Source organism: Patella vulgata, chromosome 8 (genome assembly GCF_932274485.2).
Source record: "Patella vulgata chromosome 8, xgPatVulg1.2, whole genome shotgun sequence".
NCBI classification, from domain to species: Eukaryota; Metazoa; Mollusca; class Gastropoda; family Patellidae; genus Patella; species Patella vulgata.
The window spans coordinates 44,865,901-44,887,896 of record NC_065886.2 but is presented as its reverse complement, the minus strand read 5'-3'; the positions used below and the strand labels follow the sequence as shown (position 1 = coordinate 44,887,896).

The 21,996-nt window shown below is 35.1% G+C and overlaps 1 protein-coding gene across 1 annotated transcript; it reads right to left on the bottom strand.

The window, feature by feature from the left end:
- Positions 1-2,773: 2,773 nt before the first annotated feature.
- Positions 2,774-11,658, bottom strand: LOC126830391 (phenolphthiocerol/phthiocerol polyketide synthase subunit B-like). Its single transcript, XM_056102897.1, has 7 exons — positions 11,459-11,658; positions 8,216-8,376; positions 6,745-6,948; positions 6,221-6,402; positions 5,846-6,020; positions 5,072-5,474; positions 2,774-2,783 (listed from the first exon to the last, which is right to left on the bottom strand). The coding sequence occupies exons 1-7, from the start codon at positions 11,656-11,658 to the stop codon at positions 2,774-2,776; spliced, it is 1,335 nt and encodes a 444-aa protein (XP_055958872.1).
- Between the last annotated feature and the right edge of the window lie 10,338 nt (positions 11,659-21,996).

Genomic DNA, 21,996 nt, shown 5'->3' with positions numbered 1-21,996 from the left:
AGTAAGAATAGGATTTCTGGATGTTATTAACAACAGCAAATTTGTTATAGTCTCCTTATTTAGGCTTAAATCCGAAAAATACATATCAAATAATAGATGGAATGCTTTGTAAGCTAGTGGGTTTTGGTTTAATTTGTAATATCTGTATTCAATGTAGGATATGGTTTCTTGATTGTCAACGTTGTCGTCTTGATTGTCGTCGTCGTCAACCCCATCACTACGCTTGATATTTTTATTTATAAAACTTGCTAAACTAGCTATAGTTGTATTTGGTGAAAATAATAAATTAACAGGTATTTTGTAACTAATATCCTTATTTACTTCGTTCACAATTGTCATAGCCAACATTGAATCCATTCCTTCATCCACTAGACATGTGTTTGGTGATAAACTGTTTTCATCTAAAATAAGTACTTTACATACTAATTGAGAAATGTAAGATCTGATCATTGATAATCTTTCTTGGGTAGTTGCAGATTGTAAAAGATGGATACTTAATTGTACTTTTTTAGAATTTGTTTCAGGGGTTGTTCCAATGTCATCCACAGATTTTGGCAATAGGCCACGAAGCTTTTCTATGCCAAACATGTCTTTATACCTGAAGAGATTAGTTTTAAGTACCTGTGAATTTAAATCAGTTACAATAATCTGTGGAAGACCTGATAAAATGGCAGATTCTAGACAATGGCCAATATCATCTTTGCAGATTAGACGGTAACCTTGACTTTCGAGTCTTTGTCTATTACGCAAATTATCTTTGGCATTTTCCAACATTCCCATATCCAAAGGTCCCCAATTTATGCTTTGTGCAGGTAATCCCTTTGATCTGCGATAAAACGCTAAACTGTCCTGGAAAGCGTTTCCTGCTCCATAATTACTTTGTCCTGGTGCTCCGAATACTGATGTTATTGAAGAATGGAGAATAAAGAAATCCAATTCAGTAGTTTCCATTGCTAAATGCATGTTCCATGCACCAGTAATTTTAGCATCTAAGACTTCTGTTATTTGTTTCTTTGTCATATTAACCAATGTTGAATCTCTCAATAAACCAGCTCCGAAAATCACACCTTTAAGAGGGCTCACGGGAAATTGTTGCATGAGCTTTTTAAGCGACCCTTTCAAGGAACTAAAATCGGTTACGTCTGTTGGTAAAGCAATTATCTTACAACAACATTTATCGGATAATTCTTCCATTTTGATCTTGTCGTCCTTAGTGGGATTTCTGCGGTTGAAACAAGCAATAAACCCAGCTTTATTTTCTGCCAGCCATTTAACACACTGCCACCCAAGTCCAGTTAAACCACCAACAACTATATAAGCAGCCGATTTACTAAGTATCCGATCTGGTGGTTTTAGGCGTAATGGTGGAACAACTACATCTGATTGGTCGAGATTGATTTCCGTTGGAGAAAACAACTTGGTCAGATAATCTGCAGCTTCAGTGTATGCTCCATATTTAGTTATAATCATGTTTACATCTTTAGTTGATTTCTTCAGCCATACTGACATCCTCGGCATGGCAGAGATGAGCTTTATGGGTGAAAATATGTCCCATTCCTTTAAAACTTTGATTTCCGAATCTTGCATGTGGTGATATAACAGATGGACGCAGTCTTGTGTCACAAGAGCAGATAGGCTGATAAATCTTGTCACTTTAGAGAAATTTAGAATATGACTAGAAATTATGCTTTTGTCTAATCGTGTTAGATTTATTAACTCGCATCCATTTGTTAGATTGTTGGTCTTTCCAGTAAATCGAGTTACAGTTTTAACTTTTCTATATCTTAGCATTAAGCATATCATTTCTTCATATAATGAAGTGGTATCTTCGCAAAACAAGACAACTGACTTGGATGTTATATGCTCACATATATTCCACAAAGTGACGAAGATTGTTATTAGTCCACGCTGGTACCTGGGTAATTGTGAAATGGGTACACAACAGGAGATTGGTACCTCTACCCTATTTGACGCATGCACGGGGTAGCATGATATGAAAATATCTCTTCGGTTATTGTTAGTTTTATCCTTCCTCACATAACCAACCGTTTCGAGGCAGTAGATGGGGAATTCGTTTGCTTCTTCCTCTAGCGAATCAAAACAAGATGAGCAGAGATCTGGATTTTGGACAACTAAAGATATCACTTGCATTACAACTGTATTTGGGTTAGAGTTTCCTCCTTTCTGACAAGGATACATTTGAAAAACATTTTGTATTCTATCTTTCTGTGAAGAAAACATTTCAAAATCGCCTAATGAAGACTGGTTGTGTTCAATGTAATCTTTCACTTCATAAAAGCCTGTGCATTCGAAAGAATACACTGCATCACCAGTGACCAAAATCTCTCCCTGGTTTTTAAGATTGCTAGAAAATTCACCCATTAAAAATTCCAGGATTCCGGTCTTGGATAGCTGGTCACTATAATTTTTTAAGTCAACAATGTGGAGTTGAAATGACATGGTTTCTCTTTGAACTGATCTCAGAAATCCCCATATTGAAACTTGAATTGGGTTACAGTTTGATGTTTCAACACAGTTGCTTTTATTGGTAGTAACCGTCCAGGTGTTCCTGGTAATTACTAAAACTCTGCAGTTTTCCGTATTTTCGTGAACATGTATTAAAATATCTTTGAGCCAGAGTATTTTTCTTTCCACAACAGACTGCATGTCACGACCATCAAATGTTTCATCTCTGAATTCGTCTATCATGATTGCTATGTTTTTATGTTTTTTAATTTGGGTACTGAAATTCGCCAATAATGTATTTCTTTGTTCATTGTTCTCTGGAATAATAAAGCTAGGGTACTCGCCTAAATGACATTGAGCTCCAAATGAAATAATATCTGTGTTATTCTCTGGGGTGGGCTGGTCAACCAGACTAACCTTTTTCCATTGCTGTTTGTAAAAGTATTTGTTGGCTTTCTCACGATTGGTACCGATGGCTTTAACTGTGCTTTTCAAAATACTAGCGATGATTTCACCATTTTCAGCACATAGATGGGTTAAGAAAGTACACTTTGACTGTGTTATTGTTAGAAACTTTACATAACAAAACATATGATCTTGTACTTCTCGCAAAACCCGAATTTGGTTCAAATGAGAAGGAATTAGTTCCACGCTGTCATTGTTAGATCCGAAAGCGACAGGTGTTTGCAGAAGACCGTCTATTATAACTGGATGCAGTATCGTTCCTTCCATTTCTTCTTTTAGAAGTTCATTCATTCGAAGTTCCACTAAAGCCTCTTTATCATTCTTTACCCCTCCTTGCAAAATGGTCATCGCCGGTCCATATTGAAACCCATAAGAAGCTAAAGAAGCATACATGTCTTCTGATGTTACCAAACTCTTACATCTGCTTCGGATATCATCTAACTCTAATTTTTCAACAGCAGATCCACTAGTATAAGATTTAATAGTACCAGTGGCATAAACTGTCGTCCCTTCAAAGATTCTAAATTGTATCTCCTGATTTGTATTTTCTGTTTCTACATCCAGCTCTTTCGATTCTCGGTTGGTTAAAACAAGTGGATTTTTAAAATCAACGCTGATTTCTTCGGATATTAAGCGAGAGGATTTTGTGGCGGCAATAGCTATTCCCACTTCTGCATAGAATGCACCGGGTGCCATCACAACCCCATTTACTTTATGTTCATAGATAGAAGCTATGCGAGACGGGTCTAATAAAACTTTATAATTTCTAGAATCTGAAAGAAGCGATTTCAGAAATGGATGACCATGAATTTTAGAATTAACACCCATAAGTGTTTCTCTTGCTGTATTGGGAATGTAGCAATTTGGAATTCGGTTGAACTGGTATTGTGGAACTCCTATAACTTTTCCTGGACATTTCAGAAGATCCTCCCATTTGATATTTACTCCATTCTCATATAGAATTGCTGCAGCCTTTGTTATAGATATTATTTCATCATCTTTTTGTATTGTTGGTATGGCTAAGGCAACAAGTGGCTGTTCAAATATTTTCCCTAGGTGTGCTCTTAAAATCGGCTTTGGTCCAATTTCTATAAATATATTCATTTTATCTGGATCGTGGACTTCTACTATAGACTGGTGAAACAACACTGGGTTCCTAATGTTTTTCGACCAGTATTCAGACGTGATAAAATCTCCTACACCAGACATTTTTCCGCTTACCGATGATACTATAGGCGTTGTAGGTGGAGTTCCTTGAAGAGTAAATGCAGACGTCAACTTCTCTGCACAATCGTTCATATGGTGCGAGTGAAATGCGCTTGTCACATTTAAATCCACGAATTCCACACGATATTCTGTTTCTTTTAACCGAGATTTGATCAAATCAACGACATCATCATCGCAACTGATTGTGCAACAAGATGGGCTGTAGAACAGGGATATATTCGCTTGTGTTTTGAATGTCTCCATTAAAGACTTTACGTCAGCGATCTCCATATTCCTTACTACAAACATTTTGCCCCCTGTTGCTTCAGCTTGATATTTAGTTCTATGGTAAATAACACAAACTGCTTGATTTAGGCTAAGAGCTCCGGATGCATATGCTGCTGCAACTTCGCCTATAGATTGCCCAACAATAGCATCTGCCACGACACCAAATTCTTTGATCATAGCATATACACCAACCTCACATGCGAATGTCATGATTGGGGCTACATATGGGTCATCCAGGTCAAAGCCTTTCTGAAATGCATCACACAAATCCCATGAAACAAATCGTTTCAATGTATCCGACACATCATTTATAGTACATTTGAATATAGAAGAATGTTTCATTAATGACTGACACATTCCTTTCCAGTTTGTTCCCATTCCAGCGAAGACCAAAATAATTTTCTTCTTCTTAGAAACAGCATCTATCCTGTGTTTGTGTTCAAAGTCAATTTCGTTGAATTTTTGGATAATTTCTTTCATGTTAGTGCCAATAACAGCAACACGAAACGGGAAATGGTTTCGTCTGTACATAGTGGTATATGAAACATCCTCAATTTTATAACCCTCGCCGGTTTTGCAGAAAAGCGATTTGGTCATCTGTAGGGAGGTGCGATCACATGCTGACAAACAGACTATTCTAGGCAACTGGGATATTGATGTGTCGTAATTTTCTGGTCCATTTGACGGGTGCACTGGGGTTGTGATAATAGCATGACTATTAGTACCACCGAAACTAAAACTATTTACACACGATCTCATATACCTATTACCGTTTTTGGGCCAGGGCTGAACTTCTGTTGGTACTTTTAGGTTATATTTATCAAGAGGAACATTCTCACTGGCTTTCTCAAAATGGAGCGATGGGACTATTTCCTGATTTTTATGCATCAATAAAACTTTAATTAAACCCGCTATACCAGCACCCGATTCTAGATGTCCAATGTTAGTTTTTACAGATCCTATTAGTCTCTGTTTAGGATGTTTATCTTTTTGAAAGAATTTACCAAGAGCTGTAACTTCTACTGGATCACCAGCTTTGGTTCCAGTGCCTACAATTGGAAGTGTCAGAATAATCCCAATTAAAAGAGTACCAAATATACATGTATCTGGTGATGTACAAGATTAAACATCGTACGTCATAACATATGCATATAATAATATACTGTTTACAACAGCCACAAAGAATTTAGTAAATGTGCATTTTGTGGTTTGCACTTTTGCGGGTTTTTTTTGTTTGTTTTTTTTTTTGGGGGGGGGGCGCTTTTAAGATCTAAATTGCAAAAGTACAACAACAAGATTTAACTCACTGTTAGCTATGTAAAGTCTGCAAATAATAAATAATAAATGGCAGCTTTGTCAGAAAGATTATTTTTGCGTTATTTAACCAAATCTGCCTTGTTCAGTACTGACTTTAACTCACCATGTGCTTCGATATAGTCTACTGATTCTGGATCAATTCTGTGTCTGTCAAACACTATATTAAGTAGAGATTCTTGTTGCTGGGGAGATGGTGTTGTAATGGGTGTGACTGTTTGGCCATCATGGTTGACAGATGTAACAATAGTTGCCCAGATAGGATCATTATCTTTTAAAGCCTACAAGAAACACGTTTAATCTGAAGTAAATAGTATGTAGAGATTTGGAAAAGTTTGTTATTTTGTAAATAATGTGTACTTCAACACATTCCTGTGGACTTTAACAGGGAAGGAGTAATAGAAGCTGAAGTCGGATGGGTGATTTTACAATTAATGACTGATCAAACTACAAACATTTTATATAATAAAACTCTATGTACCTGTTCTAGTGGTTTCAAGATAATAATTCCACATCCTTCTCCTCTGGCATATCCATCAGCATTTTCAGAGAAAGCCTGACATTGTCCAGTAGGTGATACCATACCAGCTCTACTTAGTTGTATAAATATATCTGGTCTCATCAGTGAGTTGACCCCACCTGCTATAGCCATATCACATTCTCCTGAGGAAAACATAGAACATAATTTTAAAACTAATACTGTAAGTATATTTCATAGATATTGATATTTCATGTTAGAAAGTAATTTTTAAAAGGAAATGTTGTTCCATTATCAGATTTATCGCATGTGAATAGTCTATTTCCATTTTTGTGATTTTGCTGAATTCTTCCATTGGGTATAACCGACTGTGCTTGATTTTGGAATTGTGTTTATTAGAGAATAGTTTGTGCCTTATATTTACAGACAAGACAATCCACCACTTTCAGGTATTAACCAGAGAAAACAACAACAAAATATATTGCACCCATGTCAGTAAATAAGAAATCATAATTATGTAAATCTACCTGAACGTAAAGCTTGACAAGCTAGGTGTATAGCTACAAGAGATGATGAACAAGCGGTGTCTATTTTCATTGATGGACCTAACAAATTGAACACATACGACACCCGGGCAGCTACAATACTATTACTGGTACCAGTCAAAGTATAATTATCGCTTTCATCGGCAGCAGGTGCGAATAAATTGGCATAATCAGAGCCAAACATACCTTTAAAAAATAGTGAATTACATGTCAGTGAAAAAAAAGACATAATTGAAATGTTCATCATATTAGTGAAGTCTATTAAATGTGCAATGCATATAAAATTTGAATATCGAATTTACTGGAATATCACAAATCAAATTTCTAAACGGACATGATTAAAAATATCTGACAGGACTTGACTCTGTTCATCAATATGACTAAAAACTTTACCATGCTCAAAAATCTTTATTTATATTATATTAAGTTACCATAAGTATTTCTACTATAGATAGAGGACTTTCGTTGGCTTAAGATTTTACCCCGCACCTTAATGCACATGTTTCATTGGTCTCAATGAAGTGTGTCGAACACAAAGTGTTCCGACAAAGTGGGAAACAAGTGTCAAGCTATTGTGAGATTCTTACCGGCAATTCACATAATATATCCATGAAAATGAGGACTTAAATTCTGAGATTTATTACATGTGTGTAGATCAATCCCATCAAATAAATTGCGGTACATGCGATTTCATTGGTCAACAGATATAAGCCCTCAAATGTCTTACTACCATAACGGATTGGAATATGTGTTCAGACAATGACACAGGTGTGTGCAAATAGGTATATCAGAAGACTATTATCAAATTTGGAATTTTAGATAACAGGCTCATTTTGCAGTGAGGAAGCAAGTGCAATACCTCTATTTATTGGTGTTCTACATGTACTTATTGTAGAACCCCTTAAACGAGCGAAGTCTCTAACTCAATATTTTCCATAATATTCGAAATCAAAAACACGTATTAGAATTTGTTGAATATTTAACTTGTTAGGATCCTATTATCCAATATTTAAGACACAATTAACATTTTATAATCAGTACACTGGTCGCGTACTCTATGAATCATAGTATGATTTCGGGTTCCATTTTGTAATGAACAAATAAAAACATACCCTATAACACAATGTAGGAAGTAATTAGTAAAGGCTGATTCACAAACGACAAAATAATAATTTGATAAACGTGTAGAATGCACTAAGCAGGCGTAAACGACTGCCGTTCAATTTGAACTGTTCACGTATTTCACCAAACATAATTGATTTGAAAGTACAATATTTTTTTTCAAAAATTAAATATAAATTACTTTACATACATGCATAGTACATTTTCTTTTTGAACCATTTTAGTCTATTTCAAGGTTAAAAAAAATAGAGCCATGCGCCCTTTAAGCTTGGCAATACAAATTTATAGACACGCGATTGTATTTAATTTTACTATGAATATTGGTAATTACCGATATATACTCCTGTGTTAGATCCGCTTATTTTCTGTTTACTTATTCCAGCATTCTCTAAAGCCATAAAGGTACTATCTAATACAAACTTGTGTTGTGGATCCATTTTAAGAGCTTCAAATTCATTGATACCATAGAATTTGAAATCCCATTTGTCATGGCTAAAATAACATATAAAATAGCTTTAAAAAATTATATTCCCTTTTAATTATTCCAGCATTTTCTAGAACCATAAAAAGCTTCCAATTCAAAGATAGGCCAGCCAATTTAAGATTTTACCCCGCAAAATTGCAAGAAAGGGTTTTAATGCATTTTTGCATTTATTTAGTTGCACTTTATAACATCCAAAAAGTTTACCAAATTTTGCCCACCGGAAAGCGGTAAAAATTGGTAAAATCCAAGATGGTCGACATTCGCCTAACCAAATGTTCAAGAAAATCCTAAATGGCTGGTTTAAGACATTATATCTATTATGACCATGACATTACTACATTGTAGAAATTAGCCCATTAAAATTAGCCCATTAAAAGTAGTATGACGTCATTTAGCCATATAATGACAAAGCCTAGTGTACAGGGCTTTGTATAATAACACATTATGACGACCAGCACATGTACGTGCTAAAACATTTAAACGTTTGGATTTATTCCCGATAAATCTATATTAAGATTATTAGAACACTGAAGTGTCTGTAGAACATAAAAATAACACCTGACATTACAATGGCGTAATACGGACAATTTATGGTGCACTGTTATGCCATGTCTTTCTGTGGTTGTCATCTTATAGCTTTTGTAAACTGCCCAGGAAATATTATCATGAAAGTTCATGAACACAGTTTCTTTGGGGCAGCCACATGTATTGAACTTAATAAAAAATAAACAACCCCATGTGACTTAGAAATCATATTGATGACTGCACTCTTCATTCTATGTAGAGCAAATTGGTAAATGTTTCCTTAAGCATATTTTTTCTTTACCCATTTTCCACGGGGTAAGGGTAAATCCTCATAACATGTACACACCAAATATGCCAGTACGCGATGAAGCACCCCGAAAATGGTATAAGGGAGCAATTAACACCACTGGGCATATCTTCAAATGAAATATTGACCCAAAAAACATTAGTTCAGACACCAAAGTTACTATATTATGACGCAGCACTGCATAGTTATGTTCTATTCGCAAATTTGGGGTTTCAGCCGTAGATTGTGGCGTTTCGGTCGCAAGTTGTGGCATAGGGTACATTTGAAGATGGTGTAAGGGATCAGTTAACATCACTAGGTGTATATATCTACAAACGAGAGTATGGCCAAATTTGCTATTTTATGACGAAACAGTGCAGAGATATGCCCAATCGTCTATGTGGGGTCTCCGTTTTTAGGGTAGGGGTACCCCAGAAAATAGCACAAGGAAGCATCGAACATCTATATTGAAGATTGGTACTGGCAACCTACGGCCAATTGTCAGTTTCATTTGTTTCGATTAAAAATTGACAACTTTCTACTTGTCCGAAGTTTTACCTTTTAATGGAAATAATTTTAAAACTTTGGCATTTACCCGCACAATTTGGCACTTTCCTGTACTCCAATTATAGGATTTGGTTCAGTACACCCAACTCTACCAGAAGCCATCAAAAAAAGTTTTCTTGTAATTGTTTGGTGGCTGGCCTCCCTTTTTTTACATAAATTGACTGATGTATTAACCGACCTAACCACTAATCTCAAAATTCGGGACTTTCAAGTATTTCCATTTTGATAAACTTTTAAGATGCCATGCAGTACACCCAACACTACCCAAAAAATTCAAAACTCTTGTCTTGCAATTTTTGGGGGATTGACCCCTTTTTCAGTATTTGTCGTGGCTAAATTGTCATGTAGATAAATAGTTTTATAAAAATGATATTTCTTTAGCAGTTTGGACTGCTACAATTCATTGGCAGAATTAGCTAATATTCGAAGAATTGTTATCAATATTATTTTCATATATGCATTGGATAATGATTACTTGATTACGGTATAAATTATATAAAAAAAATACGAACAGTTAAATACATCACCAACTTTTATTTTTGGATTCTGATATACAAAAGATGGTTGTAAGCCCTTACTAGGTGTTATAATATATAATTATAAATAAGACATACAGTTGTATAAATTATGCAGAGAATAAAACAATTTGATGTGTATCTGATTAAATAAGACATACAGTTGTATAAATTATGCAGAGAATAAAACAATTTGATGTGTATCTGATTAAAATACAGATCCATATTTCGCTTCAGTTTTTTTTATACTTTAGATATCCCCCATTACCGGGTGTAGTGAAGGCAAGTAAAACGAGATTTTGAACTATAATAAATCAATTTAAAGGAGCCAAGTCTTTAAGTCAATATCATCTTCAGTCTTCGACATTGCAAACACGACTTATTGGTCAATTTAAATCAACATTGATGTTGTTATCTTACCGTCAAAAGGTGGGCTTCTGATATCCAATGTTTGAGACACAATGGAAATTTTATAATTGGCACACGAATCGCGTGGCAGAATGCATTCGAGCGTCATTTGTAATGAATCGAATCGATGAAGGAGGATAAACATATTCCACAGAAGAATGCTATCGGTCTAGTCTGGAAAAACCAGACGCCAAAGACTGCCATTTAATTTGTACTCTTCGCGTACTTAAAAATTACAGTAAAAACAGAAATGATTGAATGTAAATCAATTTATATACATTTATATTATATTATTATATGCGTTCCGACCTATTTGTGTCAATTTCTAGGGACCAAAGAACAGCGATTTAGCTCCTTTATGGTTGTTTTACTCAGATTGTGTATCAAAGTAATAAAGACAAAATTGTTGGGCGCATTTTTCTTATTTTAATCTGTCCATTTACCATAAACACATCAGTAATCAGGTGCGGAGAGAAATGGTGTTTAGCTTCTTCTTGACACAAGCTAGGTCATTTGGGGACTGATAAATATGGTTCAATTTTATTTCAATAATTCGCTTGCGCGTAGGGGTCTTTAGCAATGGGAGAAACCCCACGAGGTGGACAGGCGTTCCTACTCCTTGTGAAGGACAACTTGGAATCGAAACCACGCTAGTGTGACTCAATGACAGACCTTATGATACAGCGCGCACGTGCTAACCATTCGACCATCCACCCCCCCCCCCCCTAACCCCCCGGATATATTAACTGTACCACATATAAGCGTAAAGATAAATTAGATTGAACATACCCATCAACAAAACCCGCTCGTCTAACGTGTGTTTTGCCCGGAACTGCAGGATCTGGATCATAAAATGCTTCTAAATTCCAACGGTTTGGTGGAATTTCTATCACGTGATTCTCGCCATTACGTAGAACTCTCCAAAACTCATCAAGATTATCAGCTCCGGGAAACTGACATCCGGCACCAATAATGGCTACCTCACACATTGTTTCCTGAAGCAGAGGAGCATTAGTGAAAATCATATCTGGACTCCATGGAAGACTTATTTAATGAATTCAATCGAAGAATAACTAAATGCATAAGGGTAATTAATACCTTGGTTTATTATTATTTTTAGTTTAGTATGGTCGAGGTTGGTTTATTCCAAATGTTTCGAATTGTTTGCATTAAGGTTTATAGTCCCTAGTACAAAATAATTTAATGTATTACAGGGAAATATTTTATGTTAAATAATGAGTAAGCAATGGTGACACAAACTATTAAATTTACTTACATGCATGATTAATAGCAAATATATAATATCGGACTGCTCAATGTTTTCTTTGTATATGAAGTGTACATATTATAATTGTATTTGTAGTATATTTATTAAATAAGGAGACGGGTTTTTATAAAATACCCTTGGTTTGTTTTTGAATCCTTACCGTTTGACAGTGTATGTATATAATATCTACCTTATTTGAATAAATATTGTTTAAATCATAAGGAGTTGCTGTAAAATTATGACAAGCGGTTGCCCTGCAAGATACGCCCACATTTTCCAAGAGATGGACAGAGGACAAGCTAAAAACGTGAATTTTCGTACAATCAGGGGTCATAATCCTGGAAGGTACAATACCGAAAAGAACCGAGATCTTAAGGTTATAAACATACATTTTAAGTTTCATTACAATCGGAAAAAAATTGTGACCCCCCCCCCCCCCCCAGATTGTCCAAAAACAAATGTGAACGGGCGTTCGGATAACCGTACGTCCGGACGGAAAGGGGCTAGTGTATAATACGTCCACATGTGGGCGTATAAAAATAATTACCATTTATTACAATATCATAACAGAGTTTGTAATATTACTATAAAAACTGTATGGCCACAGATCACTAATTATTTCCCCATTGACTTTAATGTTACTTCTCGTCTCTTAGACCGGCTCTAACTTTTTCCCAAATTTTCGTTGGGTAGAACGCTTTCTGTCACAGATGGAGCAACATGTGGCAAACTCTTGCCCAAAAAGCATGTATGAGGTTCACCATGAAAAACTTGAGATACACAAGCTGGAAGTAGAGACAAATAAACATGCAATTTCCGGCCCTACATTTCAACGTAACCAACCTCACAACTCTTGTATCCTTCCGCCTCAAAATCATGAATATTCACCAAAACCTGGCAGAAAATGTATTTTCAAACCCTTTTTTCGATTCTACACCAAAAAGTCAACAAAAATCGCAATGCAAAAGGGGGAAAAGGGAAAGGGAGAGAGAGACTAAAAATAACTTTGGCCCTTGTTTTGTAGAAATATTTGGTGATCTGTGTCTGTGTAACCACTATGACAATAGGAGTTGTCTTTCTTGCTTTTATCTTCTATTATGTACGTTTTATTAAAAGAAAGAGGAAAGTTTAGAGAATATGATCAAAAGAAAGAAAACCACAAAAATGTGTTGTTTTAAACAAAATACAGGTTTTTTGGATTATTAAGAAGGTTAAATCTATGGATCGGAGTTAAACTACCCGAAAAAAAAATCCATTTTAACATCCTTATTTTTTTTTTTTTTTTTTTTTTACCGGTGCCGGTATGCGAAAAAATGTGTCTAGACCAAATGGTAAATTGAAGTATTTTGTCATATCTTGAGATTGAGGCCGTATTTTGTTGTACGATCACTACCAGTTCCTTTTGTCGTAGAGATTGGAAATTTTTCAGGGGATGCTTTAACCAGAGCAACGCTACCGCTGCACGCACGATATGTCCACATTCCTGCTTTGATTGATATTGGACCTTTTACAATAAGAAAATAAAATATGAAATGGCTGCAACGACTGTAGTATGACAAGTGACAAAAAAGGCTAGGCGTTGAGTTTGTTTTGCCAAATTTACAGACTAAATATTAACAAGTAAGTGGCTGTGACACCGCCCCTTAGGGTCGGACGTGCACCAAAATCAATAGTTACTGTTCTTTTGATATAAAGAATACATATGTCAATTTCCAAGATGATCCATTCACGATTGATCAGGCCGAATTTGAACAAAATCTCATAATAATTGCAACCTGTAAAGTATTTACAGACAAAATGTTAACCAAAAAGTGGGTGCTGTAACGCCCAAGGGGTTCGTATTATGCACCAAAATCAATAGTTGCCATCCTTAGGATATAAGGAATAAGTAGACCAAGTTCCATGTTAAATCATTCAGAATTGCAGATTTAAGCTCTGTCCCTAGGGGTTGGACTTGGATCAATATAGATAGGTACAACCATGTTATTGACGTGATTGATCAGGCCGAATTTGAACAAAATCTCTAATAATTGCAACCTGTATAGTATTTACTGACAAAATGTTAACCAAAAATCTGATGTTGTAACGACTAAGGGGTTCGTATCATGCGTAAAAATCAATAGTTGCCATCCTTAGGGTATACGGAATAAGTAGACCAAGTTCCATGTTAATTCATTCAGAATTGCAGATTTAGGCGATAACAAAAACTTAGGGCGTGTCTTTGTGCCTGGGGGTCGTGGCATGCACCAAAATCAACATGGGTGACATAACCGAAAGTACTGTACTTGAAAACTTAGAACAATCACTGGATTAGTAAGAGGTACATTTCTTAATTCGCTTGAAATTAGACGATATGATCATAAACTAACGCTGTTTTACAAATGGTGAATAAAATGTCCCCAAGTTACTTTTTTTTATCTTAGTTTCTCCCAAATCCTCGGATATAAACCCTTACCAATCTGTATCGAAATATTCCTGCAAATACTAGATATTATAAAATTGCCATAATGAACGACTGGAACAATGTCCAAATTTTACTTACCCATGTTAGATTCAAAATTCTAAATACATTACCAAATATTTTTATAAATTTACAAACTCTAACCAACGATGATAGTAATAATGCATTGCAAATCAATACGCGCATTTTTAATACAGCGCACGAATTAATACATTTACCTAAAAGACTCCAATAACTATTGTAAAATACTAATGGAATCAATTACTTTCTCGATTACTATACACCATACGATATAAAGCGTATTGTGAAATGATAATGCAATAGAAGAGACACAAACTATTAAATTTACTTACATGTACGATTAATAGTAAATATCGTACTGCTCAATGGTTTTTGTATAATATGAAGTGTACATATTATAATTACGTGTTTCGGACCTTCGGTCAAAACACGTATTGTTTCTGTAAGTGTTTTTGTTAATTTTTTTTTTGGTTTTTTTTTTTTTTGGGGGGGGGGGATTTAGTCAGTTTGTGCAGCCAAAACTGTACATGGTGCAAATATTCTGCCAACGTAGATGTGGTTGGCCTCCGTGGATCTATTTATTAAATATGAATTAGGTCATTTTTGATCAACAGGAAGTGTTTTACGGATGGGACAAAAAATAATCTCTGATTGTCTATATCTCAGTTATTTCTCAATGGATCTACTTCGCGATTTAGTCAGTTTGTGCAGCCAAAACTGTACATGGTGCAAATATTCTGCCAACGTAGATGTGGTTGGCCTCCGTGGATCTATTTATTAAATATGAATTGGGTCATGTTTGACCAACAGGAAGTGTTTTACGGATGGGACAAAAAATAATCTCAAATTGTCCATATCTCGGTTATTTCTCAATGGATCTTCTTCGCGATTTCATTTTTGGATTCTTTGGACTGGCGTTTTTTCGAAATTCGGAAGTTCGCTCGATTAATATTAGCATCAAAGATTTGAGAAAGTTTTCTTCATCATTTTTTCCACATTCAAGATAGCATATCTCCGTCAAGTTGAAACTTGGTAGGAATAAGTAACACGTCGATGCCTTCAAAATGACATTTTAAACAAAATTTGTGACGGCTTCCGGAAATTACCGTGACCTTCCGATTTTCCCGAACATGAATAGTTCTCTCCATTTTAAAAATAGACAAAAAATGACATATAGTGGTGTTAGCCGCAGATATTTCATTTTCAAAGACCTTGTTCCATAACATTGTCAACCAGTTGGCCTCCATATTGGATTTTACGAAAAACATTCAAATTAATATTCAGCCGCCATTTTAATTCCAATTTTCGAAAACTTTGCTTTTGTATTAAACCTACTCCAAATGGCAACAATCCTTACGGAGCCGATGTTTTAATTTCGATATTGTTTACTTCCGGTTTCACTTTAAAGTTGTTTCGACTATTCACCATCTAGATGGTCACCTTAATTTTTCCATGACCCTTGACCTTTGTATGTATGATGACCCTGATGTCTACTAGCTATTAATATATAAAAAAAGTTAGGTCATGAAGTATAACTTCCGGTTTTATTAAGAGTTCAAAATGACAGTTTTTTTCCACTTTAATAGGTATTGGATGTTGCTATACTCAATAATTCATGGTGTAACTTTAATGTTGATGTGACAAGGGGTGACGTGACGCGACGTGACGTGGCATAGCAAAACACGTCAGTACTCCTAAGGAGTTCTAGTTGTATTTGTAATATATTTATTAAATTAGCAAACTTGACGTCCCTTTAATTAATTAAACATGCATTATGCAAGAGCTAAATCTGACTATTGCAGGCCTTTCTTTAGACCTGAAATGTCATTTAAATTATTAATTAGACATTAATTAACTTATCCAGACCATAATCAACTCTCGGTGCCATCGTTATCCTGTGATATTTAATGGAGTTGAATACATTTTGTGATGGATAATTTAACGTAAAAATGGACAATTGATATATTGTTTATTATCGTACCAACGTTAGTAATGACGATCGAGGATAGTCTGAAATTGAATCACTAATATCTCGTTTTTCAGCATATTCTGTTCCATTATCTTTCCTTTAACTGTTATAGCGAGAATTGTCAGCTCTTTATCTAATCTTACCTAATGCTCCTTTAATCAAATGTTAACTTTTAACGAAAATATTTAAAAATGTATTTGAAAAGTCAATATCATATGAAGAGAACCAAGAGAAGAACGATCAAAGTAACACCGTACGTCCGGACGGAAAGGGGCTAGTGTATAATACGTCCACATGTGGGCGTATAAAAATAATTACCATTTATTACAATATCATAACAGAGTTTGTAATATTACTATAAAAACTGTATGGCCACAGATCACTAATTATTTCCCCATTGACTTTAATGTTACTTCTCGTCTCTTAGACCGGCTCTAACTTTTTCCCAAATTTTCGTTGGGTAGAACGCTTTCTGTCACAGATGGAGCAACATGTGGCAAACTCTTGCCCAAAAAGCATGTATGAGGTTCACCATGAAAAACTTGAGATACACAAGCTGGAAGTAGAGACAAATAAACATGCAATTTCCGGCCCTACATTTCAACGTAACCAACCTCACAACTCTTGTATCCTTCCGCCTCAAAATCATGAATATTCACCAAAACCTGGCAGAAAATGTATTTTCAAACCCTTTTTTCGATTCTACACCAAAAAGTCAACAAAAATCGCAATGCAAAAGGGGGAAAAGGGAAAGGGAGAGAGAGACTAAAAATAACTTTGGCCCTTGTTTTGTAGAAATATTTGGTGATCTGTGTCTGTGTAACCACTATGACAATAGGAGTTGTCTTTCTTGCTTTTATCTTCTATTATGTACGTTTTATTAAAAGAAAGAGGAAAGTTTAGAGAATATGATCAAAAGAAAGAAAACCACAAAAATGTGTTGTTTTAAACAAAATACAGGTTTTTTGGATTATTAAGAAGGTTAAATCTATGGATCGGAGTTAAACTACCCGAAAAAAAAATCCATTTTAACATCCTTATTTTTTTTTTTTTTTTTTTTTTACCGGTGCCGGTATGCGAAAAAATGTGTCTAGACCAAATGGTAAATTGAAGTATTTTGTCATATCTTGAGATTGAGGCCGTATTTTGTTGTACGATCACTACCAGTTCCTTTTGTCGTAGAGATTGGAAATTTTTCAGGGGATGCTTTAACAAGAGCAACGCTACCGCTGCACGCACGATATGTCCACATTCCTGCTTTGATTGATATTGGACCTTTTACAATAAGAAAATAAAATATGAAATGGCTGCAACGACTGTAGTATGACAAGTGACAAAAAAGGCTAGGCGTTGAGTTTGTTTTGCCAAATTTACAGACTAAATATTAACAAGTAAGTGGCTGTGACACCGCCCCTTAGGGTCGGACGTGCACCAAAATCAATAGTTACTGTTCTTTTGATATAAAGAATACATATGTCAATTTCCAGGATGATCCATTCACGATTGATCAGGCCGAATTTGAACAAAATCTCATAATAATTGCAACCTGTAAAGTATTTACAGACAAAATGTTAACCAAAAAGTGGGTGCTGTAACGCCCAAGGGGTTCGTATTATGCACCAAAATCAATAGTTGCCATCCTTAGGATATAAGGAATAAGTAGACCAAGTTCCATGTTAAATCATTCAGAATTGCAGATTTAAGCTCTGTCCCTAGGGGTTGGACTTGGATCAATATAGATAGGTACAACCATGTTATTGACGTGATTGATCAGGCCGAATTTGAACAAAATCTCTAATAATTGCAACCTGTATAGTATTTACTGACAAAATGTTAACCAAAAATCTGATGTTGTAACGACTAAGGGGTTCGTATCATGCGTAAAAATCAATAGTTGCCATCCTTAGGGTATACGGAATAAGTAGACCAAGTTCCATGTTAATTCATTCAGAATTGCAGATTTAGGCGATAACAAAAACTTAGGGTGTGTCTTTGTGCCTGGGGGTCGTGGCATGCACCAAAATCAACATGGGTGACATAACCGAAAGTACTGTACTTGAAAACTTAGAACAATCACTGGATTAGTAAGAGGTACATTTCTTAATTCGCTTGAAATTAGACGATATGATCATAAACTAACGCTGTTTTACAAATGGTGAATAAAATGTCCCCAAGTTACTTTTTTTTATCTTAGTTTCTCCCAAATCCTCGGATATAAACCCTTACCAATCTGTATCGAAATATTCCTGCAAATACTAGATATTATAAAATTGCCATAATGAACGACTGGAACAATGTCCAAATTTTACTTACCCATGTTAGATTCAAAATTATAAATACATTACCAAATATTTTTATAAATTTACAAACTCTAACCAACGATGATAGTAATAATGCATTGCAAATCAATACGCGCATTTTTAATACAGCGCACGAATTAATACATTTACCTAAAAGACTCCAATAACTATTGTAAAATACTAATGGAATCAATTACTTTCTCGATTACTATACACCATACGATATAAAGCGTATTGTGAAATGATAATGCAATAGAAGAGACACAAACTATTAAATTTACTTACATGTACGATTAATAGTAAATATCGTACTGCTCAATGGTTTTTGTATAATATGAAGTGTACATATTATAATTACGTGTTTCGGACCTTCGGTCAAAACACGTATTGTTTCTGTAAGTGTTTTTGTTAATTTTTTTTTTTGTTTTTTTTTTGGGGGGGGGGGGGATTTAGTCAGTTTGTGTAGCCAAAACTGTACATGGTGCAAATATTCTGCCAACGTAGATGTGGTTGGCCTCCGTGGATCTATTTATTAAATATGAATTGGGTCATTTTTGATCAACAGGAAGTGTTTTACGGATGGGACAAAAAATAATCTCTGATTGTGTATATCTCAGTTATTTCTCAATGGATCTTCTTTGCGATTTAGTCAGTTTGTGCAGCCAAAACTGTACATGGTGCAAATATTCTGCCAACGTAGATGTGGTTGGCCTCCGTGGATCTATTTATTAAATATGAATTGGGTCATGTTTGACCAACAGGAAGTGTTTTACGGATGGGACAAAAAATAATCTCAAATTGTCCATATCTCGGTTATTTCTCAATGGATCTTCTTCGCGATTTCATTTTTGGATTCTTTGGACTGGCGTTTTTTCGAAATTCGGAAGTTCGCTCGATTAATATTAGCATCAAAGATTTGAGAAAGTTTTCTTCATCATTTTTTCCACATTCAAGATAGCATATCTCCGTCAAGTTGAAACTTGGTAGGAATAAGTAACACGTCGATGCCTTCAAAATGACATTTTAAACAAAATTTGTGACGGCTTCCGGAAATTACCGTGACCTTCCGATTTTCCCGAACATGAATAGTTCTCTCCATTTTAAAAATAGACAAAAAATGACATATAGTGGTGTTAGCCGCAGATATTTCATTTTCAAAGACCTTGTTCCATAACATTGTCAACCAGTTGGCCTCCATATTGGATTTTACAAAAAACATTCAAATTAATATTCAGCCGCCATTTTAATTCCAATTTTCGAAAACTTTGCTTTTGTATTAAACCTACTCCAAATGGCAACAATCCTTACGGAGCCGATGTTTTAATTTCGATATTGTTTACTTCCGGTTTCACTTTAAAGTTTGTTCGACTATTCACCATCTAGATGGTCACCTTAATTTTTCCATGACCCTTGACCTTTGTATGTATGATGACCCTGATGTCTACTAGCTATTAATATATAAAAAAAGTTAGGTCATGAAGTATATCTTCCGGTTTTATTAAGAGTTCAAAATGACAGTTTTTTTCCACTTTAATAGGTATTGGATGTTGCTATACTCAATAATTCATGGTGTAACTTTAATGTTAATGTGACAAGGGGTGACGTGACGCGACGTGACGTGGCATAGCAAAACACGTCAGTACTCCTAAGGAGTTCTAGTTGTATTTGTAATATATTTATTAAATTAGCAAACTTGACGTCCCTTTAATTAATTAAACATGCATTATGCAAGAGCTAAATCTGACTATTGCAGGCCTTTCTTTAGACCTGAAATGTCATTTAAATTATTAATTAGACATTAATTAACTTATCCAGACCATAATCAACTCTCGGTGCCATCGTTATCCTGTGATATTTAATGGAGTTGAATACATTTTGTGATGGATAATTTAACGTAAAAATGGACAATCGATATATTGTTTATTATCGTACCAACGTTAGTAATGACGATCGAGGATAGTCTGAAATTGAATCACTAATATCTCGTTTTTCAGCATATTCTGTTCCATTATCTTTCCTTTAACTGTTATAGCGAGAATTGTCAGCTCTTTATCTAATCTTACCTAATGCTCCTTTAATCAAATGTTAACTTTTAACGAAAATATTTAAAAATGTATTTGAAAAGTCAATATCATATGAAGAGTCCAAGAGAAGAACGATCAAAGTAACATCTTTGTCTTTTCGCATAAAAGGCAAAACAGACTTTTGGACGAGAGTGATTGACGCGAACAAAACAATGAGTGGGTTTAATTACAACTTCGAAATGATGTTTAATACGAATCATAATTACCAGTACAACAACTGACTTCCACTTTTCAGCAAAATTAAGGTCAAATAAAGGGTACGATGGACTTGTATTTGTCCGGGAGGCCATTTCAGAAAGGCTTGGTTCGATGTGACTACGATCGTTTTTACCTGAAATTAATTGTTCCACAGAAAGCTTATACAAATGGCCACCAGATGGCGCCATTAACTGGGCTTCATTGAAAAAGTGACTAAGATCGTTCTTCCCCGGGGCTCTTCATATATATGTTATCAAAAACTAGCTGGGATCAATAAGTTCTAAAGTACTTTGTCACATCAGTCGCAATACAGAAATTTTTAAAAGAAAAGGAGAGAAAAATGGGGTTTGAAGTCAACTCTACATAAACTAGGATATTTTGGGATTATCATATTGTTCATTTTTTTAAAAATTAGTCGCTTGCGCGTAGGGTTCTTTCGCAACGGAAAAAAAACCGGGGGACGCAGAGAAAACCCACGCGGGGAATTGAAAATACGCCGCTTGACTCAATGACAGACCTTATAATCCAACGCAAACGCCTTAACCATTACCCCCCCCCCCTCCCTCTCCCCAAAACTTTCCCCCACTTCCTCCTCCATTCCCCTAAGAAAGTTTTAAACAAACTTAATCAACATAAGCAAGAAAATGAATACAAACTAAAATCTACCATGATGTAGTGTAGTAATAATAATATCGAAAATCATGGCAAAAAATGAAATAAACCGTATCCCTAAATGAATAACATAATTGATACAGACCTGTATGCTCCTAACGATGATGCAGCTAATGAGTACTTAATGTCGCTCACTGCTGTTTATAAACACTTGCTCATTATATATAGTGTCTATACCCTGTATAAAAGTGAAAACACAATTCTCTGAAATTGGAGAAACAGAAGCTTTCGTTATGACGTAATCAAAAACCAAACAGAATTTCCAACCAGTATCACTTTTTCTGGGAAACGAGATTTGTATCCTGGTTGATATTGCTGCCGAATCCTACCACGGTCACATGATACACACTCGATA

Excerpts from the sequence above, each read along its gene's own strand:
- LOC126830391 (XM_056102897.1), bottom strand. The coding sequence starts at position 11,658 with ATGTGTGAGGTAGCCATTATTGGTGCCGGATGTCAGTTTCCCGGAGCT. Across the intron at positions 6,021-6,220 it reads TCTTGAAACCACTAGAACAG|GCTTTAAAAGATAATGATCC; the intron begins GTACATAGAGTT and ends TGTTTCTTGTAG. Across the intron at positions 5,475-5,845 it reads AGACTATATCGAAGCACATG|GCACTGGAACCAAAGCTGGT; the intron begins GTGAGTTAAAGT and ends TTCCAATTGTAG.